The following is a 17721-nucleotide window of genomic DNA, read 5'->3' as shown; positions in this document are numbered from 1 at the left end:
TAAAAGCAGACAGGCATGACATTATGGTAGCTTAATACAAAGGATCAACAGTAGGGTGAGTAAAGCATATAATCAATTGTTCTCACCTCACAGCCAGCCTCTTCTTGAGTTTCTAGCATGCTGAGGTTTTCCTCTGACGACAAGACACCTCCCCAAACCCACCTTTCCCTAGCACAAATATCTATGAGCCACTGTGCATCCATTTACTTTTTTCCCTTTAGAATTGTCAAGCCATCTGAGCCTCTTAAAAACTGAGCTATTGGGTTATTTTGAAAGATTGGATGTTTGAGGAATACAGCTTAAAAGGCCTACAACTTTGACATGGTTAAAATATATAGATAAATTTGCAGAATAGGCAATTTTGTTCCAGGCCTGACATAAATACAAACTTGCATAAATTATAGATACAAGCTTATTAAAACAATCTATATTTTAATTTGCAAACTTATATTAGATGACAGAAGAAAGTGTTTGGAAGAGTCAGTACATGTGTTGCTCAGTTTTAAAAGGGAGATCTTTGAAGGAGCACATCAAGACCTACACAACCACACATTTTGTTACATCAATAATTTTTGAAGGTCTATCCTTACCACTGGCCTCTAAAGGATACTATAAGCTACAATCGTAGGATTCATATACGTAATTAACAAACAAAGCTTATTTACCTATAAGGAGCCTGGGTTATGAAAGTCCTTACCCTTGCTGGTGCCATTATTTTGTAAACACTACCAAGGCGTTAACAGGGCGGTGATGGAGAATTCCTCAACTCCAGAAATACAAAAAAAAAAAAAAAAACTAGCAAACAAGATCAGGAAAGCAGCTGCCTACAGAACAGAAGGAAGCCAGCCCAACACATAAGGGGGATAAAAAAAAACTATTTCAAATTATTGCCCAGAACACAAAACAAAAAGTATCAACACATCTGATGGAGCCCCATCCTGAGATGCCATGGCAACTGTATAAGGCCGTTCAGAATCCATGGTGTTGCACTAACACAGCATGTTAAGCAGACGCTTCGGCCATCTTGGAACATTTTGATCATCGTCGTGTCTGCCATATGTAATTGCAAAATAATAGGAATAACTATTTAAACAGGTACATAATACATTCTCCAACAGCAGTAGGTTTTACAGAGGTTTTTTTTTAGTGGGATGGCTTATTGAGAAGTGGATTAGACATACAAAGACTTCAGCGTGGTGGCAGGGCCACAGACCACAGTTCCCTTGGATGACACCTCCCCCAGAGCTGTAGTGCAGGTGCACGTGATTCAGGAGCAGAAAAAGATGGGTGCAATACACACCTCTGTTCAATTTTTGACTACACCCCTGAGAAAGCCAGACAGAAATACAGGCATGGGAAACAGGGGGAAAAGGTTGAAGAAGCACACACACACACAGGGGGACTAAATTCCCACGGTGAAGGTGGTTTGAAGGACTGTGCTTGTTGGAGCGGCGAGGCGTAGACAGGTTTAGTCTTCATCGTCGTTCTCGTCGTACTCATCCTCGTCGTCATCGTCCCCCATGTATGACACTGGAGTCTCCACACGAGACCCACTGTAGTGAGAGTCATTCGAGCTGGAGGCCATGGTGCCGTCAGTGCAACCATCACTACAAGGAAAGGGAGATGATTTTAGTTCAGTTAGAAAATAAGTTAACGATGGACAAGGTGTTAGGGCAGGGCGACAAGCATAACAACACGTTTTCTGTCACATTTGTTGGCTGAATTGCAGGTAAGGCATCTCACCTGCTTGCAGGGTAACGGGCTCCATTAGCTGAGGATCCTCCAGTGATGTAGACATTACTGATGGGACCCTTTGCCATCTCTGGAAATAGAGAATACATTAACCTACAGAAATATGACTGATGATTCCTGAATTCATCACTCTGCTGCAGTCAGAACACTGTCACAATAAAGACCTGCTGGAAGTGAACAAATAATACTACAGCTTCTATCTGTCGCTGCTGGGGAACTCGGTGCTCACACAACACCACATAGTTTCATTCAGCAACTTTTTTGTCATCAGACTGTGCAGAGCTATCAAAGTTGTTAGTCAGCCAAAGACAGTGAAAGAAATCAAAACAGGCAGCATTTTCCTTTAAGACTGAAAAGGATCACTACACCATCATAGTATACTATATGAAATTAATAGCAAGCTGAGCTTAATGCAAGGGCATAAAGGTACAGAGGCATTTTAGAAAAATCACCACTTCAAACTTCTCCCTTGAAAACCATTAATTTCAGAAGACTTTTCTTTTTGTTAAAAATAAATTACAAACTTGCCTGAGTATCTGGATTTGCTTTGGAAATAATACAATTTAATTTCATGGCGCTGCTGCTGGATATGTCAAATTTTCATAACATCTTCTGTACCATAAGCAACCACAGCCATGGAGACATCAAAAGTGTTTTTTAAAACAAAAGGAACGGCACATGGCAACTGACCCAAACTAGGTTTGACTGATGGTTTGCCAACCGGGCCTACACTGTTTATTAACATTGTTCTGCTACAGTCTAAGGTAGCACTTCCCGTACTGCTTTGAAATCCAGGTTTGCAGGCTTTTAATGTGAAGCAGTGATAAGCTGGTGTGTAATTGTTTTGTTGACCATGTCAGTAACTTCTCAGGATACAACAGTAACTTCTTCAAAAATTAGCTTTAGGCACACAAGCTGTGGCACTGACCTATAACGTAGGGCTCCAGGGCTTTGGGCACCAGGTTGCGCGCAACCTTCAGATCCTCTGGAGAACACTTTCCCACTTCCAAACCACAGGCCATGCCCATACGTTTGAGAACCTCGATGTCATCATGGATCTCAAACATGCTGTCAAAATTGAACAAATACTCGAACCTGCAGATGAGAAAGAGGAAAAGCAGGAGACATAAGAAACTGAATTATGTTTCTTTTGAGCAAATACTTTGCAGGTTACCCTGCAAAAATACTCAGATGCCATAAAAAGCCTTTTTTCCTCATAATTGGCCAGATAGAGGCACTTCACTAGAAAAACTGTGGCTGGGTTTAATTCACAGGTAAAAAGAAATTACTTAAATGGTCTAACCAGCTTTGTTCTTTCCACTCCCATCCAGTCTGAACATGGATGGTTGTGTTATTTTAAAAAAAAAAAACAAAAGAAGAACTGTCGTCACTTGTGTCCTATAAAAATTTCAGGGGCAACAATGAGATTGTGAAATTCTCAGATTGCTGCAGCACATTACAGCCTCACGTTGGCAGCTAACATTTAGCACCAATAATTCATGTTCAGCTGTGGGTCTGAGGAGTACTACATATGTCTGTTGCAGATTGCACGTAGATGGTTTAGACAGGTTCTCACTCTTACCAGGCTGCACTGCAGTACTATAAGAACTTGATGACAGTATTTCTTTTTCCTCACAACCGTTTGCATAAATGGAACAGGGTTTGAAGGGCTGGGAGCAGAACAGGACTTTAACTGCATGTCAATGGTCCATTTATGTTCCATCTGCGATTACCCCTTAAAATTAAAGAGTGCTGTCTGACAGTTTGCTTGTATTAAAAAGTGGACATATATATTCTATTCGGTATCAGCCTTAATTAACATGTTGCATTTAAGTGCCAATGGGAAGGTCTCACATTTACGCCTTTAGAGTCAGCTGCTTAACAGCTACATACTGAACTGTTGAGTCATCATCTGAAGAAACTGCATATCTGTCTTTATCAGGCTCATCCTGATGGTCAACTTTAAGAACATGGCACTCGTGACTTTCAAACCACTTTTGGCTTACTTACCAACCTGAAAATAATACATTTTACTAGCCAAAACAGACACTAAATATAACTACGTCACATGACTTGTGCATTTAGCTGGTTTTTAAATGAAAATGAAAAAAAAAATTAAGCCCATACTTGTCATTGGAGATGCTGCAGTCGATGACAGTTTTCTTGCTGGTGTTGACAATAATAAAAGGAAGGTGGATGATGGAGTTAGGAGGTGGAGGTCTGTTTGCCTGCTGCTCTGTCTGTCTGTTCCTCTGAACCAGGTTCTTAAAAGCTATTTGCTGTAAGACAAGATCAAAGAAATATTAAAACTTTGATGCAGCTATGTAAAGTGTTTGCTTTAGCTTGATATCACATTTGACAATTCAAAAACAAAACATTTATCCTACATTCTTCGGCCATATTTTAGCTGGATTCGCTCTCTAGCAAAGTAATTTCTGTTGCTGATTGTTGTGGCACCAACAGAACACAAAATGGATGCAATGTACATTATCAAGCTTCACTCTGCATTGATTAAACATCTCAAGTAAGCATGTACTTTCTTGCACTCACAACTGCTATGTGGAAAAGGAAGGGAGGGTCCTTTATTTAACTTGCTCAATGTTTTCCTCACAATCAACAATCTCTCCCAGCATCAGAAAAATGCAGAGGAACATGCAAGCAGCCTAAGCAGCCCAATCTCAGCTTTTGTGGACTCCAAATGGTTTCTCCCATAGCTGCTGTAGCACGGACATGTAGTTACATTTGAGGTGGTACACATTAGCTCCAGCAGTGGCATCATAGCTACATAGGCTAAATGCAAAGATCTCACCAAACACACATGTACAAGCACTCAACTCATTCCCACCTGCAGTATGAGTTCCTGAAGCTGTGATTGTTTCTGCTTAATCCTCTCCAGTCGCCTTTGTCTTTCCACCTACATTTAATATAAAGACAAAATGATGAAGGTACGGAGGATACAGTGATAGAGTAGACATCACCAATACAAGCTTATATAAGAACAGTGTTCACTGTGCGTTTCTACCTCTAGGTTTTGGCACTCCTGCGCTGAGTTGGTGGGCAGGCCAATCCACTTAATTTCCTTTTTCTCTTTAGAGATAATGTTCATGGCCATGAGCACATTAAGTGCATCATACACACGCCGCCGAATGTTCTTCTGGTCATACACGTGCTTAAAAGGAAAAAACAAAAGATTCAAAATATTAACCAAAACTTCATAATTGTTGAAAGATACAACACTCTAGCGAAATATGAGACACTTTCCCAAAAGGTCTATTTAAGACTTAAGTTTGCATCATTCTGAAAAAATGTCACGCAGCTGCACCACTCACTGAGTCATTGGGTGACATGTGGTTGTCTGAAGAGCTGAATTCTGCGACCAGTTCATCTGCCACCTCGTTGTAGGTGGTTACTCCTTTCTTCTGCACCTTCTCACACACTTTCATGGAGAAATGCCTCAAGCCCTTCCCATTCTTTTCCCCTTTCTTACCACGCTTTCTGTGGACAAAACAGATCCCCCACACAAAAACAATGATTAGTATGTCAACATTATATCAGACTTGACACATGCTAAAAACACTTCATCTCCATAGAGCTCAGTGTGTGCCAAACTTAAACTTACCCTGATGACCAAGGAGAGGCATCGGATGGTTGACTCTGAGTGAGGAACTGGGAACTTGGTGTATGTGGACTGTTTACCAAAATGGTATTTGATACTGTAGGCCTCTGGGGTGTTCCAATCACCTGCAAAGGTGAGAGGACAAGGGAATGTAAATATCAACACTCAGCACTTGCTGTAATCTTGTGAGGCTGTCCTAAAATCAGTTTAGTCTATTCAAATCTTCATATAAAACTTAACATCAACTGTATGTTTTTTTTTTTTTAAAGATCCATCAAGTTTTACTGGAGGGATTAGGTGACATTTAGATGAAAAAACTGTATGGGCCTTGCTCGCATCAAGAAGAACATATATTTAGTATCTAAGACAACTTCACTGATTAATTATCAGTCATGATTACAGCAGCTAATTAATTAAAGAAATGTAAAAATTTGCTACTCTTAATAGTAATGAAGTATCTAAGAGATGGATCACCTATCTCTTCGATACCTATTCCTTCACTAAGGTGTTATCTAAGCTGATTTCCGTTATGTATACATTCCATGTATATAATGGGATGATGGGTGTAATCCTGCTGACTGTAGAGTTGATAAGCTTAGGATCAACTGCCTCCACCTACCCTCTGCCCGGTCACCTCACAATGATAATGGAGGGGCTTACACAACAGTAAGACACAGCAGAGAAACCCAGCAAGCACATCTTTACACAAATGCATCTGTAGGTCATCAACAATTTAGTAAGATGAACTTTTTATATCCATTTAGAGGCACTGAACTTTCGCTTAAATGTGGTTTTGACTTTTGTGGAGCATCACTCACCATGTGTGGCACATGTTGCATGTGTGCAGTAACGTTCACATTGGATGGCCCTAAGGTTTTGGGTAGTAGCTGTTTGGCCACAGGGGCAGCTGTTGGTTGTACAGTAACCAAAGACAGGACACCTAAAAGAAGACATGAGAAGGCCAGTAATGAGGAGAGCTCTAGTCCGAAACTCCATTGCCCCCTATCGTCCGGCTACTGGTACATAGGCCTACACATGAAAAAACACTTACCATGTGGGACTGGCAAACTATACTGTAGGATAATTAAAGAAAATAATGTGCACAATTCCTGCATATAAGCAATTATTAATAATTTGTACCTTTGCTGGGGCTCAGATTCTGATCGATGAAAACCTTCAGCTCTCCATTTGTCTCAATCAGACCAGCCTGCAGACGACAACAACTTTATACATTCCAAAATTCCCCACATTAAAGAGTCAAGTTCAACCAAAAAAGAAAAATGAGAAAAAAAAAAAAAAAAAAAAAAAAAAGAGTACAGTAGAATAAGCGTGAGGTTATGAGAGATGTTTATATAACAATCTAACATATATGCCTTCACCTTGACTACATTATTTTTCTCCAGTAAAAAATTAGGTATATAATTACTTACATCTTTAGCCATGATCCCAAAGGACCGGGGGAGTTGAGCTTCAGGTTAAAAAGGAAATTTTCTTCACTCTTCAGACCCCTGAGGACAGAAAAGGGGCAAAGTAATAAATAATGTCAGTAGTTGGTTTCCAACTTTACCAAAATCATTAAATTTTTACACAGTATTTCCAGAGTTTAAATACATTTTATTTATGTTTTTGATATACAATTAAGACTTCACTTGTTTCTGACCTAAGGCCCATCTGAACTGCTTGCTGCCAGCACACTGTACCAAGCTACATCACTAACGTTAGCTTGAATTACCGGGTATTCTTCTATTCATGATAAAATTGTCGGGAAATGTGTGTATTTTAGACCAAGATCAAATATATGATTCTTTTAGAGATGTTTCTGAATGCACCTAGAATTCAGAAAACAACATTAAACCATCCCTCGATGCTCTTAACTTTTACTACGCTAAGTGTGCACAAGGCCTACTTCAGGTACCGAGCACGTCCGGAGAAGAGGCATCGTCGAACTTCTGCTACAGGTCAAGCAAACATGCTAAGTTCATCACACCAGCGCAAAACTATGAATGTAACTAAAGTGATAACATCACATGGTTACATATATTACGGATGCATGCAGTATCATCAGCATTGATATCATACCACGACAGAACTGAACTCTTTTGTTGAATGCAGCTAGCTAACTGTAACTGCTAACAGTTAGCGATACAATCAGCTTACTTGTGTTAGCTAGCTAGTTAGCTTCTGCACGTTTTGAAAGGATTCAAATAAAAATTGACATTCATTTGTTCCGTGCTGCAGATTCCCGGCAAAGTTGAGTCTGGATTAATATTTAAGAAATGCGTATGCATGTCGCATGGTGAATAAAGTTAATATAGTGATTCTGTGCACTTACGAGTGCACTCTCCTGTTTCTTCGACGGCTGTTGTTGTTGGCATTTGAGAATGGAGGAAGAGGAGGTCTAAATCCTTTCCAAACAGGAAACATATTAAGTAATGTCGAAGTACTTTTTAATAATTCTACACCTAATTCCAGTGACAAAATATTTAAATAATGTTGAGTATTTAACCTTCAGTTCATTTTCTCCTCAAGTTTCTGTCTTTTGCCGCTGTACAGTAAGTAATGCTTGGATTTGCCTCTTGGTCAAGAAGGGAAGCTGTGTATAAAAGTGATCGTTCTCAATTGAAGACAGACGAACCGCAAAAAAGCTAATACATTGAGTTAATGTTTATGCAAGCTTTATTCTGCTTTATTCTGACTGTGAATGTTAACGGTACATTTGCAACCCACACCCAGAATAATTCGCCACAGCTTCTGACATGCCTGTTACTGGTAAATGCATTTATGTTTAGTTAATTGCTGTTTATTGACAGTCAAGGACCCCTTACTGACAGATACCTGTCATCACCCTTGTCAGCAACAAACCTAATAACAGTGACCTCGTCGTCCCAATGTTAAATTTTGGAAACACAATTTTTTGTCCTCATTAAATATTCAAATACTTATCAAACCACTCTGAATATTACATTTTGAATAAAAAATATTGGCGTACTATCGGCTAACATCGCCGGTGTCGACTTTTAAATGTTTTCATGGTGTTTATGGACGCGACCGTTTTTAACGTTAAAAGCTGAAAAATAAACGTACAGTTGCACAGCAGATGTCAATGTAACCGATCAATCATCATCACCGCGGACAGTTACATTACACTAAAAGCCCCGCTGATGACCTCGTTAGTGTTAGCTGCATACGGTAAGTTAGCAACTTGTCGGAAGATGCATTCAAATTAACGCCTAGGGTACAGCACTAGTTCTTCGCTAGTTTGCGATGCCTAATTGTTATTTTAGCAACGAGCTAACTCGCCATTACGGTTGAAAAACCAGGACCACCGGCGCTTTGTTAGCCAACTGGCGTTACGCTAGCTAGTAGATAGCGGGCGAGCTAATCCACAGCTGTCATCGATAACACTACCAGAATTAGCTTCAATTTTACCATGGTTAGCTTCGTGTATGTTGACATTACATTTTCAAGACATTTCTACACACAGTAACTAGTATAACAGATATTTAACTTGGACATGTTTCTTTTGCGACAGCTTGATAGCAAGCCACAAGTTGATAAATACGGCTTACCGGTGCACTTCACAAGTTAGCAAATTGTTTGTTAGCCCTTTCTATCCGCTCTCTGTTAGCCTTGCTAAAGCAGCGCGTCTCACAATCTGATCTTGGCGGTGTCTCGCTTTAGAGGTGTCTGATTGGACAGCATCGACGAGACGAAAGCAGAGCAGTCAAAGTAGTTCATGCCCACAACCTGCGTCTCTTAGGACGGGTGGATACCAACCAGCTTCAAAGATATATATACCGCCATCTACTGTACAGGAGTGTGAGGGTACGTTTTACTCCTGTGCTCTCCATTAACTGTGTTTCTCCTCAGCAGTTTTAATGCAGGTAAGTTATGGTTGCATTCAAAAAGTAGCAAAGACACATCGGATTTCATTGCTTCAGGCACAATAGAAGTTGGTCAGGCATGACTACATATTAATTAAACACAAATGAGCAGTCAATTTTGTAGAATGTATAAAGTAAACAAGATACACAGTCAAGACAGACCTGCAGCAAAGTACCAAAAAGCTACTACATTTGTCTTCTCAAGAAGACAGAAGTCATGTCGTCATGTCCATCTCAGCTGGATTTCATACATAGAAAACATGAGAAAGTCTGAAGAGAGTTAAACTTCAACTTTCTAACTAACTGTCTCAGGCTCACCAGTCATCTTAAATGATGCCTTTAAGCCATGTCAAAATCATAACCCGTTCTTCATGACTGGTTCTCCTTGACATATTTCTTTTTCTTTCCTGTTTTTGTCATTATTGTTATTAACAATATTTACAAGCCCAATATGAATAAAGCACACCACCTGACCTGCACAGGCCAGTCTTTACCAATAACTGTCAATCACCCCTATCTGATTTAACAAACACTAAGCGGTTTAACACTAAAAGGTGTGTCAAGGTCATTCTTTGATTAAATCAATAATTAAAGAATGTTCTGATTGTTATTTATGTATATGGCATTCATGAATATCCACATAAACTGAGCAGCACTTTGTATTTTGGAATTTTCTCTGGTTTTTAGTCATACTCAAAGCTTTAAGGGAAAAAAAATGCAGAACATTCCCCCAAACACACCAACCCATAATTAACTTCCCATTTGCCAAAAATGTTATACTATCTGTCAGGTTTCTACTTTTCTATAATATTCTACTGTAATATTTTTGTTATATCTTCTCAGTGTAGTTGGAAAAATTAATTCTAACTACCATAAACTCTTTTAAGTGAACTGAGAAATGTCACCTGATAACACACCTGATCAGACATCTAGCTTCAAACAGAAAACTGATATTAGAACACAATCAAAGTTGTAGTGCCTAAATGCTAAAATGAGCAGTGGTTAAACTTACTATATTCTTCTTTGTGACAATTGGCACAGAGTCTGTGAATGAGTCGGTATGAATGACAGTAGTTTTCCATCAGCAGCATTGTAACGATCACTTACATGCAGCATCCTGTGAGTGTGATTGCACTAGCATGAAGTGTATTCAACTCAGGCTGGCATTCGAGCCTTCCTCACTGTAAGACAAAAAACAAAAGGAAGGGTGACCTCCACAGATACTCCACAGTGCTGTGTGTGGTATTCACACTTGAAGGGTGGACTCATTTTCACAGGAGATAAAACTCAGCTGAGCCTCCTGTCAGCCCAGCAGACATCATATTTTATTTGTGCTGTAAGATAAAGCAAATGGGTTTGTTTTTTTTCTCATGTTATAGGGTGGCTTAAATTCCCCATTGTTGACCAAGCGAGAAGCATCAGTGAAAACAGATGAGATAAAAGACACATCTTTGCTTTAACAAATTTCAGAGCTGAAAAACAAGAACATCTGCCTGCACTTATTAGCTGGACCCAAATTACATGCCTTTCTCTAACTCCAATTTATTTTATTGTTATTGTCATAAACATTATATTATCATAGTTTGTTGATAACAATGTTTACAATGTAAGGATAGTAATTTTGAGTTTAAAAAGAAGAGCACTTTGCTACACTATTTACACTTTATGCAAATAATTAGCACAAACCAGAAAGAATAAAGGCTGTATAACTAGATTTGACATTGACCCACATCAAGGCAGGACTTCAAGATCACATAATAAAGTTGAACCGATCTTCATGGCTGTTGTCTGTTGATATTGTTTTAGTCATGCATATTCACAAGAAAATGCCCTTTGTTTTTGACCCTATGGAGTTTGTTTGGGACAAAGCTGTCTGTCAGATGAATGCAATACAACATCAACTGTTAATATGTCTGTTATTACAACACTCCGTGATGGTGAAGGGACTACTCATTGCAGATGCAGTGTTTTATGGTGTTTGTTGTGTTGGTGTTGGGACTCAGAGAGAGCATATGTAGAGGCAGGGGGCACAGGGCGGGGTTCTGGTTTATTTTCACCTGTGTTGTCTGCAGTTTTTGCATTTTCTTTCTCTCACACACACATACACAGGGGTTTATGTTTAATACCCTTTGATGACTGCTGAGGTTCACACTGCTTTTAGGAACCTTTTATTGGGAAACTCTCTGAACATTAATAGGCTCCTCATGAGTGATCTATTAAATGCAGGTGTACTTGGTCAAACAGTCATGGTTGTAAAGGAATTAGAATTATGAAATTCAGGGGAAAAAAAGTCAGGCATTTCTCATGTAATCAATATTCTTTATCTGAACTTACAAACACAGACAGCATCCAGTTTATTTGGTACCCCTTGGTAAACTTACGTAGTCTCATACAAAAGTCCTGCAATAAATCCCATCACCTTAGATATAATGCTCAGTTTTGTGGAAACTATTTCAGAGAGGTGTTGATTCAACATTATGGCTAAATATTTACATATGAAAAAGTGTTTGCACTGATGACGAATGTAAATATTTTTTTTCTTTCTAACTATGCTTAATACCAACCCTTGTCAGCATTCTGCTGCTGCTGTAACAATGCAGGTTTCCCCACTGAAATAATTAAAAAAGTTCATCTTATTTTGTCTGGAAGGCTGTAGTTTGTGGTGTTGCTGTATTATATTGTGTTTCACTGATGGACATTCCTAATATTTAGTCTACCCTTATTGATGAACACCTGCAAGTATAAGCCAGTGCATTTCAATGGCTAGTAATTAGAAATAAGGCAAATGACAACACAGCAGTTACAACAAGCCTCATCTTTCTACTGAAACCTTTAATAGCTGTTAGACTACTTTCACGCATGCGCACAATGAGCTACAGTCGGGCTACCAAACTGGTCAAACAGCGGGTGTAAAAATGGTAGGTAACCAAAATAAACACTAACCCGGGGCATTGGCTTTAGTGCCATTAAGGTTTACCTTCAGGACTACTGTCGTTTTATTAAAATACATGCCATGTCGCGTTTTGGCAAGCCTACAATGGTCAGTTACTTGTGTTCGCTGCTATTACAGGGAAGGTCAGTTGATATTTTGAGAGCAGCTAGCTAGCTACACGTCCCTTTTTGGCAGTCTGGCAACTTCGGCTCTGAGCAGGTCAGCCTTTGGACCTCAAACACAGACATGCACAGGGTCGTTTTAGTGAAATCCTAGCATATTCAAAACCACACTGACAGTATGATCCTGTGGTATTATCTCATCTTTATTGTCAGTGATACAGTCCGGCTAACTTAGCTAACGTTAGCCAGTAGAAGTTACTAGCTGGTGGTATGTGGACAATGCTAACCTATCGTTACCCATTTGGTGACACAATGATGCGTGCTGTTGTCACTGCAGACATTTGACTTTGTGTAGTCCTTATTAACAGAAATCAGTGACGGTTGGAGAAGTAATTAGCAGCTCGGTGGGCTCACTGTGGTTTAGTCTCCGGTTTCAGGAAATGCTGCTCTGCTGTGAAGTGCAAGTGCTCAGATACTGCAGCTGCTGTAAGGAGGTGGCATGGTAATTTTTCGACAGAGCTTGGGGATATTTCAGAATGATCTCTTTTCTACCATCAGTTCATCTACTGTTTTTTTTTTTTTTTTTTTAACTCGGTCAACCGTTTGGTTTCATGTCAGAAACATGTCAGAAACTAGTGAAAAGTAAGCAGTAAAGAAACATAAATTTATTCATTTTACCATCATAGAAGACCAACATGAAGCAAGTCCTTATGTTTTATCGGCTGAAACCATTAGATTTTTGGCATTTTTGTTTTAAAAGTTATGTAAAATGTCTTGAAGCAGGTAATCAATTGTCAGAATTGTTGCTGATTAATTGTCTAGGGCTGCAACAAAATCAACTAATCAGCAATTATTTCCTTGATGAATTGATCAGTTGTTTTGTCTTTAATTCCATAAAAAATGAAGTTTACAATACCAGTCATGGTTTTCCATAGCCTGAGGTGGCTTCCTCATATGTTTTGTCTGATCAATAGTCCAACATCCAGAAATATTCAGGTTACATTCACACTTTTCAGAAGCTGAAGATACTAAATGTTCTTACTTGAAAAAATTGACTGAACAAGTAATTGATAATCAAAATAGCTGATTTAATAGCTTTAATAGCTGCATTACAGTTTAATGATACAGTACTCAGAATTTACTTGACTGACTCTTGCCCAGTGAAATGAACATTAAATGACTCTTTGTGCCTACATTCATAACTGATTTCTTAAAAATTCTTCACAAAATCACTGTTGAAGTATTTTGACAATATTGAGTTTGATTTTTATTTTTTTATTTTTTGATATCACTGAGTATTTCTGGCAGGGTGTGTGTGTTACACTCCAGACTTGTTGCACCTCAAGGTCCTGGTAATGGCATCTCATTTCCCTACTCATGTTACATCTATGACTGTAGTTATCTGAGGGGCCCTCAGGGGTACAGCATGTGCTTTGAGAATCCACAACATCCCCCTTCAGAAAAGCCCATGTTGCTTTTGGACAGGACATAATTACCACCACAGCGTCTTGGCTCACCTCCTATTATGTGTGTTTGTTGGTGTGACGGACTAACCTTTTAAATGTGTGTCAGAGTGTTTTTGAGTGTCTCCCAGTCTTTCCAGTCCTTGTCACTGTTGCCTGAATGCTTGGAGATGTGTGTGTCTCGTTCTGTGTTTTTGTCTGTGTGTCACTCTGTGTTTGCGTGTTGTTGTCTGTACTCCCTGGTCTGATCGCACCGGTGTCTGACAGCCCGTGTCCTGTACTTGCACAGCATAAGCTGAAGTCTTCGCAGAGGGACAAGGTACGGCAGTTCATGTCCTTCACACAGGCTGGGGAGAAGACAGCTGTGTACTGCCTCACACAGAATGACTGGAAACTAGAAGTTGCCACCGACAACTATTTTCAGAACCCTGATCTTTACTGTAAGGAATCCATGAAAACCTCAGTAGACCGGAAAAAGCTGGAGCAGCTCTACAATCGCTACAAAGGTAAGTGGGATAACTTTACAGTCTGTGTTTTACACTGAGACATGAAATATTTACTAAAACAAAAAAGACTGTATTCTTTAAAAGTTATAGACTCTACATGTTTGTAAAAAGTGAATGTTATATATTTTTTTCTCCTGATAGATCCTCAGGATGAGAATAAGATTGGTATTGATGGGATCCAGCAGTTTTGTGATGACCTCTCACTGGATCCAGCCAGCATCACTGTGCTGGTTGTTGCGTGGAAGTTTCGTGCTGCCACTCAGTGCGAGTTCACCAAGAAGGAGTTTCTAGATGGAATGACAGAGCTGGGGTGAGTGTTGATACCAACAGCGCGTGACACTCTAAGGGGGGCACGAATACTGTGTCTGAAGTATCTTTGCATAGTCGATTTCTTAGCGTAGCTCCAGGGAGGGAAAGATGTCTCTATATATAGATTCACCCAACCACAGCTAGAGTATTCTGTGTCTTCATGGAATGACTCAATGGAAGAGCTGCAGTGTTTTGACTTTCTAAGTTCATGTGTCAGAGTTAACTTAGGCCCATTTGTCATCAGCCATGTTGCAACTGGTTGAATTACCAGTGTGTGATGTTTATTTGTCGCTTTTTCCTTTTTCTTTAGGTGTGACAGCCCAGAAAAGCTGAAGGCCCTATTGCCAAGATTAGAACAGGAGCTAAAAGATAGTGGGAAGTTCAAGGACTTCTACCAGTTCACCTTTAACTTTGCCAAAAACCCTGGACAGAAAGGTCTAGGTAAGCAGAGTGACAATAACAACAACAACTTGCTCAGTGATATAACTGATTCAAACAAGTGTTTCTTTGTGTCTGTGTGCAGACTTGGAGATGGCTGTGGCCTACTGGAACCTGGTTCTCTCAGGACGATTTAAGTTCCTTGATCTTTGGAATAGATTCCTTTTGGTGAGTCAAAATAGTGAAAATAGGGATGCATAGATCAAATATGTTGAATTCGTTTTGGCACGAGTACCAGCTAGGTATCAGCTGTTTGTCATTGTTAATATAAAAAATCTTTTTGTCTGGTATTATTTACATTCATTGAGTCATGGCAGGCCACTAACTGAGTTATTTTGGCCACAGCAATTCCTGGCCTCATGTTACTTTACATTTTTTTAATTTGAGGGAAAAAATAAGCACCGGTATTGGATTGGTACTTTGAATCACCAGATACCCTGAGCTGAGAAAATAGAATTGGTATTAGAGAGAAAAGTTTGGATGTGGGAGAACTCAGACGGCTTAGGGTATTCTGGTTTTCATTACACCCCCCTGACTACCACAACTTGAGCCAAGGAGCAGCACCAGCTAGTCACACTGCACGGTGGAATGAAAATCTGCTCTACTCTTGAACTTCCAGAACACATGTTGGCTTATTTGTTCATCAGTAATTTACACTGCAATGTAATGGAAATAGCTGTCAACACAATTTGGTTATAGACAGAAAATGTAAAACAAGGTGTGTAAAATGCTGCATATGCCAATGCGTTCACCACCACTTGTCCATTATAGGAACACCATAAACGATCCATCCCAAAGGACACGTGGAACCTATTGTTGGACTTTGGTAACATGATTGCAGATGACATGTCGAACTATGATGAGGAAGGTGAGTTTGGGAAATTTGATTCAGATTAATCACTGGTTCATCATCCATCACTGTGACACTAATGATACCTTGGTTTTTCTTTCTCAGGAGCGTGGCCAGTCCTTATAGATGATTTTGTGGAATTCGCTCGACCAATTGTAACAGGATCAAAACGTAAAACTCTCTAAATCCTATCACAACTCTGGAAAGCCAGAACATTGTTTCTTTTACAGTGACTTCATAGTTTTTTTTTAAGACTTGTACAAAAAAGTGAAAATTGTAGACTTCAGAGAGAAAACAGAAGCACTTGAAACTGTCAGGAAACCACCTTTCAGGGAGCTGAGTAAAAACTATGAGAACAGCTGGCCACATTTTCTGTCCTCGTGAGACTGAGGCGTCATATGGACATCGCCAGATTCAGAGACTTTGTCTCTCCTGCTGGATTCTCAGTATCCTGGATGCCCCTCCGCTCTGCTCCAGGAGGAGCACTAACTGTCAGGCCACAGCCCTGTAAGTGGGGTTGGACACAGCGCTGAGAGGAGGTTCACTGGCTGCGTGTACTCTAAATGGACTGGAGAGGAGAAAGCAGTGTGTTTTAAGATTCTTCCTAGTCAGCTTTGTTTTGTTATATGAAGCTCTGAGTGACTGTGCAAAGTTCCCATGTCTTACTCTAACTTTGGGACAGAGTGCTCACTACACCAGCACCAACAGAACTGTTGCAGTTTTTACTGTACATACTGTATCTATTGGGACAGTTTACAAAGAGAGCTATATGAAGAATAATATAAATATGTTGAATTTATAAATGCAAAAGATGATTTCTTTTATGTACAGGAAATGCTAAGATCTCTAACGGGATGCCTCAATATTGTGGATGATATGCTGTTGGTTTAAATGTTAGGTGGATCTGTCAAGTCATGGAGTTGTGAGCTTCTTATTGAAAGCATGTTAAAAAACATTTTACTTCACTTTGGGCTGGTTTCACAAATACATTTTCACTAAAGGAGAGGCAGTGCTTTAATTTAGATAATTGATATTGGTTCATGGTATTCATTTGTCTGGATAATTGTTCGTTGGGAGTGGGTCCTGAATCCTAAATGTAATCAGTCTTGTCCAGAGTACCATGACTTTGCTTTCAAAAGACACTTTCCTTCTAACTGTTTAGGAAAGAGTTTTGTTTTCTGTCAGTCGATCCCTCTGAGCAGTCTATTCAGCAGCAGTTAAGAGAAATTTAAAGTTCAAGAAATTACAGGCCCTTAGGATTGCATGGCACATATCTGTATGCTATGGCAATGCAAAGCCCTTTGTTCAGAAGCCAAGACACTAAAGGGGGCAACAACAGGACAACAAAATAAGCCTTAAGAATAAATACCTGTCTGCTCAATATTTATCTTTCTGTTCAAGCCCATCTGTTCAGTGTTACTGAAGGTAGTGAAAATTAGAATATATTGTTGATACATCATGTAAGTAGCCTAAGTATATTGTTCATTTAAGAAAGATGAATAAAGCATGAGTTTTTCCATAATCATACATGTATTAGCTCTTTTGTTGTTGATAAGATAGATAACAGACATGTTTTATATCACACGTATATACAACACGGCTGCTTAGACAAGAGCTTATGGTTTCATAAAGCAGAATTAGAATGATGCCAAGACAACTGTGACAGATATTTTTGTTTGTTAGCTTTTTCACAGCAGACATTTTAACATGTCAAAGGGTGAAAAGCACATAAAAAATGAATGATGGCTGAATTCCATTTAGCTGAATTTGGACCAAGTTCTCAGAAACCTGTATCTGAAATGAATAGATGATGATGTGTTTTTATTTTTCTTTACAATAACAGATCAAT

At 39.3% G+C, this 17721-nt stretch overlaps 2 protein-coding genes across 6 annotated transcripts; one reads left to right on the top strand and one right to left on the bottom strand.

The window, feature by feature from the left end:
- Nucleotides 1-412: 412 nt before the first annotated feature.
- Nucleotides 413-9096, bottom strand: tfdp1a (transcription factor Dp-1, a). 3 transcript variants are annotated; one of them, XM_018702403.2, is made up of 12 exons: nucleotides 8938-9096; nucleotides 6799-6876; nucleotides 6509-6575; nucleotides 6187-6308; nucleotides 5372-5493; nucleotides 5082-5247; nucleotides 4775-4921; nucleotides 4598-4666; nucleotides 3880-4031; nucleotides 2681-2847; nucleotides 1744-1822; nucleotides 413-1607 (listed from the first exon to the last, which is right to left on the bottom strand). In XM_018702403.2, the coding sequence occupies exons 2-12, from the start codon at nucleotides 6808-6810 to the stop codon at nucleotides 1469-1471; spliced, it is 1242 nt and encodes a 413-aa protein (XP_018557919.1). In that variant the 5' UTR covers nucleotides 6811-6876; nucleotides 8938-9096; the 3' UTR covers nucleotides 413-1468. The 3 variants fall into 3 exon arrangements, with proteins under 3 accessions (XP_018557919.1, XP_018557920.1, XP_018557922.1); XM_018702404.2 differs by lacking the exon at nucleotides 8938-9096 and adding an exon at nucleotides 7701-7825; XM_018702406.2 differs by lacking the exon at nucleotides 8938-9096 and adding an exon at nucleotides 7526-7548.
- A 3009-nt stretch (nucleotides 9097-12105) lies between these two features.
- On the top strand, nucleotides 12106-17394 carry dcun1d2a (DCN1, defective in cullin neddylation 1, domain containing 2a). 3 transcript variants are annotated; one of them, XM_018702408.2, is made up of 7 exons: nucleotides 12106-12170; nucleotides 14059-14275; nucleotides 14417-14585; nucleotides 14895-15025; nucleotides 15108-15190; nucleotides 15794-15890; nucleotides 15978-17394. In XM_018702408.2, the coding sequence occupies exons 1-7, from the start codon at nucleotides 12168-12170 to the stop codon at nucleotides 16055-16057; spliced, it is 780 nt and encodes a 259-aa protein (XP_018557924.1). In that variant the 5' UTR covers nucleotides 12106-12167; the 3' UTR covers nucleotides 16058-17394. The 3 variants fall into 3 exon arrangements, with proteins under 3 accessions (XP_018557924.1, XP_018557925.1, XP_018557923.1); XM_018702409.2 differs by lacking the exon at nucleotides 12106-12170 and adding an exon at nucleotides 12791-12808; XM_018702407.2 differs by lacking the exon at nucleotides 12106-12170 and having other exon boundaries at nucleotides 13714-14275.
- The last annotated feature ends 327 nt before the right edge of the window (nucleotides 17395-17721 follow it).

This window comes from Lates calcarifer, linkage group LG1, assembly GCF_001640805.2.
Source record: "Lates calcarifer isolate ASB-BC8 linkage group LG1, TLL_Latcal_v3, whole genome shotgun sequence".
Classification (NCBI taxonomy): Eukaryota; Metazoa; Chordata; class Actinopteri; family Centropomidae; genus Lates; species Lates calcarifer.
This window is presented reverse-complemented; position numbering and strand designations above follow the sequence as displayed.